The sequence below is a fragment of the Diplotaxodon limnothrissa genome, linkage group LG11, assembly GCF_057381915.1.
Source record: "Diplotaxodon limnothrissa isolate DT_005_m linkage group LG11, D_limnothrissa_male_GT1.1, whole genome shotgun sequence".
NCBI classification, from domain to species: domain Eukaryota; kingdom Metazoa; phylum Chordata; class Actinopteri; order Cichliformes; family Cichlidae; genus Diplotaxodon; species Diplotaxodon limnothrissa.
Window position 1 is genome coordinate 16,086,273 of NC_140606.1, and position 16,255 is coordinate 16,102,527.

Below are 16,255 nucleotides of genomic sequence, written 5' to 3' on the forward strand. Positions count from 1 at the left end.
CGCTCACTACGTACATTGTTATGCCCATCAGTTAAACCTGGTAATGCAACAAGCAACCTCCCACATCCCTCAAATCAGTCACTTTTTTTCCGACATAGCAGGATTCGCTTCTTTTTTTACTAAATCGAGCAAGAGGACTGCAGTGCTTGACGAGGTGGTGGCGCACCGACTTCCAAGTGCATCGGCAACCCGTTGGAACTTCAACAGTCGTGCTGTGAATACAGTGTATGAACATAAAGACGATCTGGTGAGGTGTTTTCAGACCATCCGTAACAGTGAAGGATTTGATGCCCCTACAAAGAGAGATGCTGGTGGTTTCGTGAGAATGCTGGAAGACGAAGCTTTCTGTTTTTTCCTGGCCTTGTTTCACAAGATAATGCCACATGTAGACATGCTGTATAACCACCTACAGAAGAGAAACATCGATTCTGTCACCATCGCAGGGATCACCCAGACATTCATCAGCCGCATGCAGGCTATCAGGTAGGCATAAAAGCATAAATATGTAACCTAGAATAAATGTTAATTATCTATGCATAGATTCTATCAAATTCTCTGCATATATTCTGTGTTCTGTGACTTAAATGTTTAATGGAATTCAGATAATTTTGATTTATATCAGCCTTTGAAGTAATTTTATGAAAAATATTTGATTAAGTATATTTGATGAAGTATATTCCCAGTAATGATTTGATGTAGCCTATACCATAGGCTATTTCCTGAAATTATGGCCAGGGCCTTTATTTACTTGCACTGGTTTTCCCCCAGCCATTAAACCAGGTCCGGTTATTAATTAAATCCGGTAATTCCCGGTAATTAGAACACAACCTTTGTTTGGTTTGTGTTTGGTTAATATATCCCTATTCAGTTTTCAGAAGCCATTAATGAAACTTATGTATTGGATCAGGGAGGCACTTCCTAATCTGGTTGTGGATGAGGAGTACAGGGGACCTGTTCAAGACCCACCCACAAAGAGACGGAGAACATTGGGGGAAGACAGGCAACACCATTTGGCACTGGAGGTAAGCACTAGCTGCTTGGTCTGATTTAAATCGGATCATCAGATAAAATCTAATGACGATGCTGTCAGATGTCATTTGATATAGTGGTCATGACTGTTTTGTTTTGTTATGGACAGATTTTTTTTTTCAGAATAATGATTAACATGAGACATGTGCCAAAGTCTTACCACTGAATCTAACTCTTACCAATTATATATTATTGGATAGGTGTGCGACACCATTATGAGCCATGCCAAGGAGAGGTTTTCTTTCACCAAGCACCTTGTCAGCGCCACTCTGTTGCAAGGAGACTTGTTCCAACAACACAGCAAAAATTTTCCAGATGCAGCACTACAAACCACAGTGGAAGCCTATCCCTCATTGGACAAAGCCAGACTTAAAACAGAACTGTCCCTGATCTACGACAACGAGGAGTTTCAGAGTTGTAGTGGTGCGCTGGCGCTCTATCAGGTTCTGATGGAAAACAACCTTCAAGACACATTCACCGAAACTGTAAGTCTTCTTAACATCCTCATCACCACACCAATGACAACATCAGAATCGGAGAGGTGTTTCTCTACTTTAAAGAGGATAAAAACTTTCCTGAGAAACAATATGGCTCAGGATCGGCTCAACGCTCTGGCTATGCTGTCCATAGAGAAAAAACTCACACAAGAACTTCCTGATTTCAACACCAGGGTCATCGAGAAATTTGCCACTCAGAAAGACAGACGAGCAAAGTTCTTGTACAAATAAGAACCCTTAACCATATTTACTCTCTTTCTCCATCCCTCTCTCTTTCTCTCTTTAGCCCACCCCCCCAATCAGTTTACAGTTGTTGTTTTCAATAGTTATTTTTCATTCATTCAAAAAAAAAAAAAAAAATCTGTTCATGTTCATTTTTACAAATCTATACAAATGGCCAGAATATGGTTGTTCATTTTAAATTTAAATTAAAATTGTGTTGTTTGATGTACTCATTAAATGGGTCATTTTAGTCGATATCATAAAAATTGCCCCCCCTGAGATTTTTTTCAGGAGCCGCCACTGGTGCGCACACACTGTGTCTGAGCACACAGCACACCCTCACTATACGTTTAGGCACGCCAGGTCAGTCCAGTTACCTCACCAACCCTTTTTGCGTTACATGCTGAGCCACTAGCGCAAGAAGTGCAGCAACACCCAAATTTGGAGGAAGTTACTCTAGCTGAACAAAAACATCTTATTGGATTATTTGCTGATGATATCATTGTTTTCTTACGAGATTCTGACAAATGCTTTCCAATTCTGATGCAATTATTCCATACTTACGAAAATCTATCGGGCTACACAATTAATGTATCCAAAACACAAATTCTATCATTTAACTATTCACCTTATCAAAAGATTAGAGACGAATATAAACTAAAGTGGCACTTGAACACCATGAAATATTTGGGCATAACCTTGACAAAATGACTATCATCCGCTATGTTTGAGACAAACTGCAATCAGGTGGAAGGTAACATAAAAAAAGAATTAGAACGGTGGTCAACAATACCTACAAATTTCTACTCTAGAATCCAAATAATAAAGATAAACATTCTCCCAAGATTACTGTACTTGGACCAGTCACTCCCACTTCCTATACCTCAAAGTAAATATAAGATATGGGAAAAAATGGTCACGAGGTTTTTATGGGATGGGAAAAAGCCAAGAACAAGGACAACAACACTGCAACTCCCGAAGTGTAAGGGAGGGATGGCTTTGCCCAATCTAAGGGAATACTTTTATGCAGCTCAATTTAGACCCCTTGTTTGTTGGCGTAGACCAGACTATGAGGCAAAAGAAATTGAGAGAGAAATCGAGGGAAACAAAATGCAAATTTTTATCTCTGACAAACAACTAATGACCACTTATAGAAGTAGAATGAACCAAATTTTGAAATTTACATTAGAAATATGGCACACAGTAATAGAAAAATGCCAGTTAAAGGAAAAATTATTTTTACTGAAATGATTCAGACAAGTCCAAAGACATGCAGCTTATGGGGATAGGTTAATTGGATAATCTAAATTGCCACTAGGTGTGAATGTGTGAATGAATGTGAGTGCGAATGGTTGTCTGTCCCTGTGTGTTGGCTCTGTGACAGACTGGCGACCTGTCCAGAGCGTACCCCGCCTCTCGCCCTATGACAGCTGGGATAGGCTCCAGCGCCCCCCGCGACACTGAAAAGGAGAAGCGGAAGCGAATGGATGGATGATTCAGACAAGATTAAAAAATTTAAACCGGGACAATGGGACCAAACGTTTAAGCAATGGAAATTAAAAGGGATTACAGCAGTTTGTACACTAATGAAAAATGGAACACTAATGAGTTTCCAACAACTAAAAAATAAATACAAATTGGAAAATAGAGACTTTTTTAGATACCTGCAAGTAAGGGATTACAGCACAAAACAAATAAAGACCAACTGGTTTAAAAAACCATTGGGTATAATCAGACTAGTGAACAATTGCTATGAACAAAAACAATTCAAACCAATTCCCACCTTTTACAGATCATTAGAAGAAGGTAGACAGGATACAACCTGTTACCTTAAAAAGAAATGGGAAACTGAACTGACCATAAATATAACAGAGAAAGAATGGCTCAGTATGTGTGAAACACAACACAGTTCAACAAATTCGCCGTTGTGAAGGGAATTTTGCTGGACAAATCTGACCCGTTTTTTCATAACACCCCAAATTAAAAGCAAACGGATCTCAAGTCCACAGAGCTGTTGGGGGTCGTGTGGAGAAACGGAAGCTGATCATTCACACGTATTTTGGAAGTGCATAAAAAAAAAAAAAAAAAGTACTGGGAAGATCTCAAAATGAACATGGATAATATTCTTGGTTATGCACTCCCAAACACCTGCCAAATTATGTACCTTGGAAACATAAAGGATCTGGTAAAGAAGGAGGACATGTATCTAGTAAAAATAATTCTAGCCGCAACAAAGAAAGCAATCACAAAGAACTGGCCACAACCAGACCCTCCCACTCAACAAGATTGGATTAGGAATGTAGAAGGCATCTCAGAGATGGAACTAATTACATACAATATTAGACCGATGGGATGTAAATATGATAGACAATGGGGGAAGTGGAAAGCTTGTTTAAGTTGCACCTTACAACATACTAAGAAATCTGCATGTGATAAAAGGTGAAAAAAAGTAATGTAAACTCCAGACTGTTTGTTTGTTTGTAATGTTCTTTACTGTAATGTTTTTTATACTAACTAAAATTAATGAATTGCAAAATAACAACATGTGAACAACAGAGAGAAAGAGACAGAAAGAATATGTAACAGTGTGACAGGTACACTTATTGCATCTTTTCTCACAAAAGTAATGGACTAGTTGTGTGTCCTGGTGAAGCATCGCAATTAGTGCAACCTGACAGACATCTGCCTCTTCAACCTGGCACTCTCTGACCTCCTCTTCGTCTTCACGCTGCCTTTCTACTCTCTCTATGCCAGGGTCGGCCAGTGGACTTCTGGAGACTTCATGTGCCGTTTGATCTCCGGCTCTCACCACATTGGCTTCTTCAGCAGCATCTTCTTCATGGTTGTCATGACGCTGGACCGCTACATGATCATCGTGCACGCTCACAGGGTTGCACGTTATCGCACAAAGAGGGCAGCCATCATTCTGACCGTGCTCGTTTGGATGCTGAGCTTGTTTGTCTCTCTGCCGGATTTTATCTTCACACAGGAAACAAAAGAGTCCCAGAAGTTTGGATGTGACTATCCCAAGGAGAGAAAAGTGCTGGGTCACGTTATTCCCTTGCTGGTGATGGTAGGTTGCATCCCCAGCAGAGATGGGCAGTAACGCGTTACTTGTAACGCGTTACTGTAATCTGATTACTTTTTTCAAGTAACGAGTAAAGTAAGGGATTACTATTGCAAAAACGGTAATTAGATTACTGTTACTTTCCCGTAGGAACGCTGCGTTACTGCGTTACTAAAACCGTGATTTTTTGCGAGAATGTCTCACGACAGTGACGTAAGCGAGTGCGCCGTTAGTGACAACAGCTGTGTGCAGATCAACAATGGATCACATATCAATTGTGGGAGAGAATATGAGCGTGCAGCGTTTAAAGCGTGGAAGTACTGACCTTACTTTCAGTTTGATTCCATAAAAAGTGACAAAAACATTAGCGTCCATCGTGCGTGGGGAGAAAACTTCTTTTTACAGCGAAAAAAACCCCCCCTAAACTTCCGAGCAAGCACCGAGTGCACAACGACGTAATGGGAAATTCACAGAGAAACTCGCGGATTCTTCAACTGACCGCGGCACACCTGCACCAGGGTAAACTTCCGCCTACCGCAGTCCTGCTTTACAGGTGAAAATAGAGCAACAGGACCGCTGAGTCTTTGACTTTATTTATTTTCTGCTGTGTTTTACTTGCATCTATTTGAAAGACTGAGTGTAAACACAAACAATATTTTATTTTATGTGCTGAAATGTGCAGAAAATAGGTTTAAATGTTAAACAAATTTATTCAAGTCAGAGAATGTAGCATATAATTAAATTTTTGCTTGATGCATAAAGTTAAAAGATTAAAACTGATAAAACAAGTTTAAAAAAAAAGAGACTTTTCCATTTGATTAAATTTTGTATGATGGATTATGTAGAAAAAGTAGAATTGGGCTGAAAGATCTATCGCTTTATCACCTATTCAGGTTGTAAACCGTGTTTTTAAAAAGTAACTAAGTAATTAATTACTTTTGAAAATAAGTAATCAGTAAAGTAATGGGATTACTTTTTTGGGGAAGTAATCAGTAATTAGTTACTGATTACTTTTTTCAAGTAACTTGACCAACACTGATCCCCAGGCTGGTGAGTATGAGGACCGCGAAGAAGCACCACATCGTCAAGCTGATCATCTGTATAGTGGTTTTATTTTTCTTGCTCTGGACTCCATATAACATTTCCCTTTTCCTGGAGTTTCTTCAGGAAAGAGGAATAATCCTCAATGATGAAACATGGGACAAAAATTTATTGCTGTCAGTAGCAGTGACTGAAGCCTTAGCTTACACTCACTGCTGTCTGAATCCAATCATATATGCTTTTGTGGGAGAGAAGTTCATGAGACGAGCCTTGCAGGTGCTGAAATAGTTGGTGCCTGGTACAGCACCTCATTCAGGAGAAGTAAGATTCGCATTTCAAAACTTTTTTTTTTTTGCATTTGGGTTTGCTTTTTATGTTCACTTGGCAAGGTGCAGTATTAGTCAGGCAATGTGCAATTCCTGTTTTAACTTGGGCACACACCATATGGAAATTAAGTCTTTCATAGGTGCTCATGGTGAACATGATTTGCTGTGTGCAGTGTTGGTCAAGTTACTTGAAAAAAGTAATCAGTAACTAATTACTGATTACTTCCCCAAAAAAGTAATCCCGTTATTTTACTGATTACTTATTTTCAAAAGTAATTAATTACTTAGTTACTTAGTTACTTTTTAAAAACACGATTTACAACCTGAAGAGGTGATAAAGCGATAGATCTTTCAACCCAATTCTACTTTTTCTACATAATCCATCATACAAAATTTAATCAAATGGAAAAGTCTCTTTTTTTAAATTTGTTTTATCCGTTTTAATCTTTTAACTTTATGCATCAAGCAAAAATTTAATTATATGCTACATTCTCTGACTTGAATAAATTTGTTTAACATTTAAACCTATTTTCTGCACATTTCAGCACATAAAATAAAATATTGTTTGTGTTTACACTCACTCTTTCAAATAGATGCAAGTAAAACACAGCAGAAAATAAATAAAGACAAAGACTCAGCGGTCCTGTTGCTCTATTTTCACCTGTAAAGCAGGACTGCGGTAGGCGGAGGTTTACCCTGGTGTAGGTGTGCCGCGGTCAGTTGAAGAATCCGCGAATTTCTCTGTGAATTTCCCATTACGTCGTTGCGCACTCGGTGCTTGCTTGGAAGTTTAGGGGGGTTTTTTTCGCTGTAAAAAGAAGTTTTCTTCCCACGCACGATGGACGCTAATGTTTTTGTCACGTTTTATGGAATCAAACTGAAAGTAAGGTCAGTACTTCCACGTTTTAAACGCTGCACGCTCATATTCTCTCCCACAATCGATATGTGATCCATTGTTGATCTGCACACAGCTGTTGTCACTAACGGCGCACTCGCTTACGTCACTGTCGTGAGACATTCTCGCAAAAAATCACGGTTTTAGTAACGCAGTAACGCAGCGTTCCTACGGGAAAGTAACGGTAATCTACTTACCGTTTTTGCAATAGTGATCCCTTACTTTACTCATTACTTGAAAAAAGTAATCAGATTACAGTAACGCGTTACTGCCCATCTCTGGCTGTGTGTAAGATAAGATACAGTTTACATTTGGAAATTTTTTTTTTTGGTCACAGCAGAGAGTTAAGAGCAGTAAAAAAAATACAATGGAATAGGATAAGATAAAACATAATAACATACTTGTACAAAATAGAATAAATGACAGTACAAAATAGAATAAAATGCTTTGTTGTGGTAGGAAAAACTGCAATTGTGTATGCGATGTGTGTGCGTGTGTCTCCTTCTGCACATGTGTGGTCATCTGCAGAGACCATGTTGTAGAATCTGACAGCAGCTGGAAGGAAAGACCTGCGAAATCTCTCTGTTCCATATCATGGGTGCCGCAGCCTGCCACTGAAGGAGCTGCTCAGTGCTGTCAGATAACTTGATTACAGCGGTACCAATGCCCCTGTGGGGTTGTATTTATCTGGGGTGGATTTGGTTTTTTAAAAAGGGGCACCTGTTTTCTTTTGGTGAGAGCGAGTTATGAGGTGATTGTGACATTGCAGGCAGGTTGCACCATTAAAGGTACATTGTTGGTCGTAAGTGACCTTTTATTACAATGTTCTAATTTTATTGCAAACTGTATTTTTTTCCTTTACTTTTAAAATAATAAAATCTGATATATTCTGGCTGATATTGACCATATAAATAAAGAAAGAATAATAATAAAGATCAATGAATTGGACCATGGCAAAGCCATAATGATCTGCCTTCAGACAATAATTCTGATTGCTACAGTGCCAAACAGGACTTATGGAGGGAAATGTAAACTCAAAAACACTCAGCTTTATTGCTGGATTTCAGACAAAACAGAAAAGTAGCTAAACTGAGAATACAAAAAACTAAACAGGTAGGCAAGCTGGCAGAGGGGACACACAGTGTAGAATGATGGACGACAGTTCGACGAGCAAGGGAAAACACAGATACTATATACAAGAGGTGAACAGGACTAAGAGGAAACAGCTGGGAGACACGGCTGACACTGATTACATAGAAAAGACGGAGGAGCACACAAAACTGAATACACTGACATAAGACACAGACCTTCAAAGTAAAACAGGAAACTCAACACACATGCAGAGACACAGACTCAGAACTGACTGAACAGGAACAGAGGGAATACAAAACCAAAACCTAAAAACTAGCAAATCCAAACAGAAGACATAACCAGAATAAATAAGAACATAAGATAATATTAACAAACACAAAACACTGAGTCATCAGACTCAGGACCATGACACAGTTTTACAGAAAATCACTAAATACAATATTTTGTGATCTGGATGAAAATGGTCAGTCATCTTTCAGCTAAAATGATTGCAACAGTAACTAAAATAATAACTTGTTACACCAAAATATATAGAAAGAATGTAATGTAAAACATGCTTTGAGTAGATAAGCTACACCAGCTTAAGACCACTGGATGCCACTCCTCAGATAAGAACAAGAAAATGAGGATGCAGTTTGCACCACATAATTCGGACAACTGAAGATTGGAAAATGTCATCAGTTCATATTAATCTCAACTTCTGCTCCTAAAATTGAATGGTAGAGTCAGAATTTGGCAGAATGGTGCATCTCCCTGTGCATCTCTTCATGATCACAGTGTTCCGATCTTCTGATGGTTGCTTCCAGCAGGATAACACACCATGTCACAGAGTCCAAACATCTGAAACTCTTTTTTAATCTGACAATAAGTTCGCTGTGCCCAAATGGGCTCCACAGTCACCACAGTCTTAATCCAACTGAAGAGCTTTGGGATGTGGTAGGAGGTTCTGAATGTGCAGCCAACAAATTTACAGCCGCCGTGTGATACTATCACATCAACATGAACCAGTATCTCAAAGGAATGTTTTTTGCAGCTTGTTTAATCAATGCTGTGTAGAATTAGAGTAGTTCTGAAGACAAAAGTTGGTCCAAACCAATACGTGCAAGACATACTACTAAAGTGTCTCATGAGTGTAGAATCGATGATGTGCACTGATGTACAACAGTGAGACCAAGAAGAGGAAGAAACAAATAATAATAGTAGCGAAAATGACAATAATAAACTCTCTCATATGTTATGTAAAAACCAGCAGTCATTTTGTAAAGGTGAGAATTTATGTTACCATATTCTGTGTTGTTCTTTGAAGTATTTGTCATGATCTCACTTAAGCACATGCAGGAAGTGAAATCTATATTTCTTTTTTTGTGCTCCTCGTTATCAGACTGCTGACTTTAAGACTGTTAGTTAATCCCTGCACACCTAAAGAGATCACATCAATAAAACACGAAAAACAAGAAGCGTTGAAGAGTAATTCCTGACCTCACCTGAGACATCACTGAGATATCACCATGGCAGGTAAATATCTTTTAAAAGTAATACAAAAATGTTATATATTTAAAGTTTAGCATTTTTCAGAGTTCTTGAAAATACATGTTTATAATGTGTTAAATCTGTTAAGGCTGTACATAGTAGAAATTCAAATGCTGTAATTTAAAATTGTATCACAATTTATTAGGGGTGGGACATGATATACACTCAACAAAAATATAAACGCAACACCTTTGTTACTGCTCCCATTCCCCATGGGATGGACGTAGAGACCTAAAATTCATTCCAGATACACAATATAACCATCCCTCCCAAACAGTGGTCACAAATCAGTCCAAATGTGTGGTAGTGGGCACATCTGCTATATTGAGATAATCCATCCCACCTCACAGGTGTGCCACATCAGGATGCTGATCTGACATCATGAGTAGTGCACTCAGTACCTCAGACTGCCCACAACAAAAGGCCACCCTGGAATGTGCAGTTTTTTGCGCTATTGGGGGTCTGGGGACCCAGAACCGGTCAGTATCTAGTGTGACCACCATTTGCCTCATGCAGTGCAACACATCGTCGCATGGAGTCTATCAGATTGTCAATTGTGGCCTGTGGAATGTTGGTCCACTCCATTTCAATGGCTGTGCGAGGTTGTTGGGTATTCGTGGGAACTGGTACACGCTGTCGTATACGCCGGTCAAGCACATCCCGAACATGCTCAATGGGTGACATGTCCGGTGAGTATGCTGGCCATGCAAGAACTGGGACATTCTCAGCTGCCATCTGCCCTGAACAATGTGAACCATGATTCATCCGTGAAGCGCACACCTCTCCAACGTGCCAGACGGCATCGAATGTGAGCATTTGCCCACACAAGTCTGTTACGGCGACGAGCTGGAGTGAGGTCAAGATCCCGATGAGGACGACGGGCATGCAGTTGAGCGTCCCTGAGACGGTTTCTGACAGTTTGTGCAGAAATTGTTTGTTTGTGCAAACCAATTTTTCCAGCAGCTGTCTGGGTGGCTGGTCTCAGACGATCTTGGAGGTGAACCTGCTGGATGTGGAGATCCTGGGCTGGTGTGGTTACACGAGGTCTGCGGTTGTGAGGCCGGTTGGATGTGCTGCCATATTCTCTGAAACGCCTGTGGAGACGGCTTATGGTTGAGAAATGAACATTCAATGCACGGGCGACAGATCTGGTTGACATTCCTGCTGTCAGCATGCCAATTGCACGCTCCCTCATTGCTTGTGGCATCTGTGGCATTTTGCTGTGAGACAAAACTACACATTCCAGGGTGGCCTTTTGTTGTGGGCAGTCTGAGGTACACCTGTGCACTACTCATGATGTCAGATCAGCATCCTGATGTGGCACACCTGTGAGGTGGGATGGATTATCTCAATATAGCAGATGTGCCCACTACCACACATTTGGACTGATTTGTGACCACTGTTTGGGAGGGATGGTTATATTGTGTATCTGGAATGAATTTTAGGTCTCTACGTCCATCCCATGGGGAATGGGAGCAGTAACAAAGGTGTTGCGTTTATATTTTTGTTGAGTGTATATACATATATTTTAATGAATTAGAGGTTTTGTAGTTAATTAATCTTGATTAATCGCATTTAAGGTGTTTTAGTGGGCGACGGAATTAAACAATAAACATGGACATGAATATTGTAAACTCCAGCTCTTTTAATTTCTGGGGGGGGGGAAGACAAACTAACCTTTTGTTTTAGTCTAAAACTGTACTCACCTCTACCATGACCATGTGTCTACACTAATACACTGTAGCTATTAATTTTCACTGCTTGTGATGAGAAATAAAAGAATAAAATAAATAAATAATAAATACCTACTCTCTCTCTCTCTCTCAGCAGAATATAATGACACAGAAGACAATTACGGCAATTACAGTGATTTTGATTATGGAGACTATGCTCCAGCCACCAATGTACAGGAATTCAGCCAAGCGTTTCTTGCCACTCTCTACAGTTTGGTTTTCATCCTGGGCTTCATAGGTACGTGCGTCTTCTTGTGTCTATATTGTGGGGATTGTATTGTATTTACACATTGCAGGGACCTGTTGTCCCTTATGGGAACAGAAAGCACGTTTTAGGCCTAAACTCTGTATGCAGGTGTGTTTATGTGCAACACAACAACATGAGACCGACAGAGAGAAAGAGACAGAAAGAATATGTAACAGTGTGACATTTACATTTATTGTATATTTTCTTCCAAAGGTAACGGACTAGTGGTGTGTGTCCTGGTGAAGCATCGCAATCAGAGCAACCTGACAGACATCTGCCTCTTCAACCTGGCTCTCTCTGACCTCCTCTTCATCTTCATGCTGCCTTTCTTCTCTCACAATACCAGGGTCGGCCAGTGGACTTTTGGAGACTTCATGTGCCGTTTGATCTCTGGCTCTCACCACATTGGCTTCTTCAGCAGCATCTTCTTCATGGTTGTCATGACGCTGGACCGCTACATGATCATCATGTACGCTCACAGGGTTGCACGTTATCGCACAAAGAAGGCAGCCATCATTCTGACCGTGCTCGTTTGGATGCTGAGCTTGTTTGTGTCTCTGCCGGATTTTATCTTCATACAGGAAACAGAGGAGTACCAGGAGTTTGGATGTGACTATCCCAAGGAGAGCAAAGTCTGGGAGCATTACAACCTGTTCACCACAAATGTGCTGGGTCTTGTGATTCCCGTGCTGGTGATGGTAGGTTGCTACTCCAGGATCATCCCCAGGCTGATAAACATGAGGACTGCAAAGAAGCACCGCATCGTCAAGCTGATCATCTGTATAGTGGTTGTATTTTTCTTGTTGTGGGCTCCATATAACATTTCCCTTTTCCTGGAGTTCCTTCAGGAAAGAGAAATAATCCCTGATGATGAAACCTGGTACAAAAATGTAAAGCTGTCAATAACAGTGACCGAGGCCTTAGCTTACACTCACTGCTGTCTGAATCCCATCATTTATGCTTTTGTGGGAGAGAGGTTTATGAGACGAGCCTTGCAGCTGCTGAAAAAGTTGATGCCTGGTTACAGCAGAGATCTGACAGACAGCTCATTCAGGAGGAGCTCAGTTATGTCCAGGGGCTCTGAAATCACCTCCTCCTTTAAACTGTAGGAGGTGGAGGGCAGTTGTAAGTATTTTTACATGAATGTTTCACCCTGTTATTACTGCAGACCGTGTCTCATACTTTTTTCATTCATTTGGTCACTTCTATCTGACAAATACCACAGTGTTCTTCACCTGTGTGGCACCTTCGAAATGTGTTTGTACACCTTTGAACTTACAGTAATTTCTTCCCCTGACTGTTAGATTTTAAATGTACTCATTACTTCTTCAATGCCTTTAATGTGTGTTAGCACTGCCAATTTACAGTATATTAATTACCTTCGACTCTAATTATCAAATTCTAAATGTAAATGCTGCCTACTTATAAAATTAACCTGTTAGCTGTGCTGGCTGCTTTACAGAATCTCGAGTATCTCACTTTTTAATGCCCTTCCTTCCTCAAGCGGAACTAAACTTGCTGGTCTGTTAAACTGAACCTGCTGTTTATTTCAATGTGTAACTTTCTTCTTCTTCTTTTTTATGACCTTGCAATTTCATAGAAGCACATCAAAAATAGCATACAACAATTTCCGAGTATATCTTTGTACAAAAGAAGATCTGAAATAGCTGCATGTGTGAATTGTAATTCTCTCTACTTCCACATTGCTCTCTGATGTTTAGCCTGATATTGTTCTTTTGTTTGTTGTATTATGTTGTGGTTCCTTGTATTTGTCATTGTTTGCCAATGGAGCTGATTGGAGTCAGGCATCCAATCATCTCTTATCCTCATTTTGTATTATAGCTTTATGAAGACAATAAATGATACTGCAGATATTGAACTTATGTCAAAGAAGGTCATCAAGTGGATTGTCACACTGGAGAAGTACATTATTCCTTTTGAGAAGAAGTTTTGTTATTAACATGTTTGTTTGTTTCTTATTGTTATTGCAATGAGAAATTCTGTAAACAGTGATGAAAAGAAAGAAGATCAAAAGTTCTTTGAGATGGAGGTAGTTGTTCACATTCATAAAACAGCAGCATGATGTCATATAGACGACCATTAGTGGAGGTGGATTTCATAAACAGTTAGAATATTCAGGGAAAGTTGATCAAGTTAAGCTTTCTAATTACTGTTGTTTATACAGATTAGTATTATAGATTGTTTAAAGAAGTATATCTGAAAAAAAAAAGAAACAAACAAAACAACTCTTTATCTGGGGAAGGACATTTCAGGAAAAGCAGCAACAAGCGACTTCATCTCGTAAAATTAAATTAATCTTTAAAAAAAAAAGAATAAAGACACGACGAGTCTTCTAGATGTAAAAATAAATGTTTTTGCCACTGCATCAAGAATTACCTGGGAATAATAGTTCAGTAATTTAAAAATAATGGGTTTTTTCATGTAGAATCAAATAATTTGGAGATTTCATATTTTAACATATAGCATGTTATTAAAAGAGAGCATGAGTATACACTTACTCCTCATATAAAAAGAACAAAACATGCCTTTTCAACTGCACATGAACGCAAATATCTAATCAGCCAATCACGTGGCAGCAACTCGGAGCATTTAGACATGCACATGAGGTCCAGTTGACCTCCTGAAGTTCATGGTAAGCATCAGAATAGAAAACGTTTGTGCTAAATTGTGCTGTAAGTGTAGAATCTTCGACAGTGAGACCAAGAAGAGGAAGAAACAAATAATAATATTTATGAAAACGATAATAATAAACTCTCTCATACGTTGTGTAAAAACCAGCAGTCATTTTGTAAGGTGTGAATTTGTGTCACCATATGCTGTGTTGTTCTTTGAAGTATTTGTAATGATCTCACTTAAGCACATGCAGGAAGTGAAATCTGCTTTTTGTTTTTTTGTACTCCTCATCATCAGACTGCTGACTTTAAGACTGTTAAAGTCAGCAGTCTGACTTTAAACGATCGCGTGCTCAGTGAATACCTCTGGCAGCAGAAACCAAAGAATGAGGAGGAAGGTGAGGAACAATCATGGAAGGACCCAGTGGTAATCGGAGTACTAGGTGTGGTGACTCCCAAATTAGGCAAGTGGCTCCAGCAGATCCCAGGAACAGCATTGGAGATCTCTGTCCAGAAGAGCGCAGTCCTAGGAACAGCTAAGATACTATGCAGGACCCTTGAGCTCCCAGGCCTTTGGTAGAGGGGCGAAAGGGGAAGTAAGTATATATGTATATACTATTATATCTTACAAGATTTCAGATGTAAATGCTCATTATTTATAAAATGCTAATTTCTTTTACGAATTTCAAGTGTATTGGATACTTTGTCATCATTTGTTTATAGCAACCTGAAAGCGTTTGATTTCTCACACATTTTTTTGAGCCTACAAGTTCAAACAAACAAACCAAAATAAGCATACAAAGACATCAGATCTTTTTCTTTAGAAGACCTGCACTTTGTCTTGCTGTCATTCAGATATTTCTATCTAGTTCCCCATTACTTTCGCATGCATAGCCTTATACACTTCTTTTTGGTTATGGTTCTTATATTTGTCATTAACTTTCCACTTGAGTTGATTCAAGCCAAGCATCCATTTAACTGGTATCCTGATTTTGTTTTCTGAAAACAATGAATGATAATGCAGATCTTGAACTTACTTCAAATGAGCGTCATAAAGTGGAGTCATATTGAAGAAGTCCATTGTTCATTCTGAGAATACATTTGCAGTGAGTATGTTCTTTCACACAGTTATGAGTAGTTAAGTAAGTCAAGTAGTTAAACTCAACTTTAGGTCTTTAATTCCTGATAAGATGTTAAAATACACTCAGAACATTTAAGAAGTATTTTCAAAAAAACAAAAAATAAATAATGTTTTGAGATGCTCTAAAGACAAGTAGGGACCTGCTGGATCCCAAGACAACAAAAGAGGTGAGGCAGTTTCTGGGGCTGGCCGGTTATTACCACAGGTTTGTACCTAACTTTGTGGAATTGACCAGCCTTCTGACCACCTTCACCTGGAGGGCTGCCCCGAATCTAGTTTAGGGTACAGAACAGTGTCCCCTAAACTGTTCTCCATAGTGATGCCTTGAGCATAGGGCTAAGGCCATTTTGTTCCAGCTGATAAGGGAGGGGTGTACATCAGTCAAACGTTATTAGAGCATTAGAATGGCTACAGTAGCTTAGGCTCCCTGGTGGTGAAGTGTGGCTTGTGGCTCAGCTGCAGGGAAGAGGTATTGTAGCGAGTTTTGGGGTCAGTGGCAGGGCAGGCTAGCTGGCACAGGTCAGGTCTTTTCCATATTTAAAGCAGTAGCAAGCTGGGATGGGTGTGGGTGGGGAGAGAAAGAAGACTGAACAGAGTGATTGGATCTATAATATAGATGCTGCTTTCATATAGCTGCTATATGAAAGCAGCACGACAGTAATCAGTCAAACTACGCAATAACAAGGTCACGTGTTGGCCAGCAAACACTGTGTCTGCAGCATCATGCTGGAGTTTCCTGTAGCTTGAGACATGCTACAATGAACCATCGTGAAAATCTCAGAGAAATACATTCAGCAGCTTG

General features: G+C 39.6%; 2 protein-coding genes and 1 pseudogene across 2 annotated transcripts; all 3 read left to right on the top strand.

Annotated features, from left to right (window-relative positions):
• Positions 1-333: 333 nt before the first annotated feature.
• Positions 334-1,830, top strand: LOC146622526 (uncharacterized). The gene is made up of 3 exons (XM_085365200.1): positions 334-483; positions 908-1,022; positions 1,230-1,830. Exons 1-3 carry the CDS (start codon positions 377-379, stop codon positions 1,755-1,757), a joined length of 750 nt encoding a protein of 249 aa, XP_085221326.1. The 5' UTR covers positions 334-376; the 3' UTR covers positions 1,758-1,830.
• Positions 1,831-3,861: 2,031 nt separating this feature from the next.
• Positions 3,862-6,144, top strand: LOC146622527 (C-C chemokine receptor type 2-like; annotated as a pseudogene).
• Positions 6,145-11,522: 5,378 nt separating this feature from the next.
• Positions 11,523-12,788, top strand: LOC146622528 (C-C chemokine receptor type 1-like; the record flags this gene model as incomplete). Its single annotated transcript, XM_085366820.1, has 2 exons — positions 11,523-11,670; positions 11,893-12,788. Coding segments are annotated over 2 exons (1,044 nt in total), but the record flags the coding sequence as incomplete, so codon positions are not given.
• Between the last annotated feature and the right edge of the window lie 3,467 nt (positions 12,789-16,255).

What these genes read in the sequence shown, in the direction of transcription:
- LOC146622526 (XM_085365200.1), top strand. Translation starts at nt 377, where the DNA reads ATGCCACATGTAGACATGCTGTATAACCACCTACAGAAGAGAAACATC. An exon ending in AGCCGCATGCAGGCTATCAG is followed by an intron (nt 484 to 907) that starts GTAGGCATAAAA and finishes GTATTGGATCAG; the next exon opens with GGAGGCACTTCCTAATCTGG. An exon ending in AACACCATTTGGCACTGGAG is followed by an intron (nt 1,023 to 1,229) that starts GTAAGCACTAGC and finishes ATTATTGGATAG; the next exon opens with GTGTGCGACACCATTATGAG.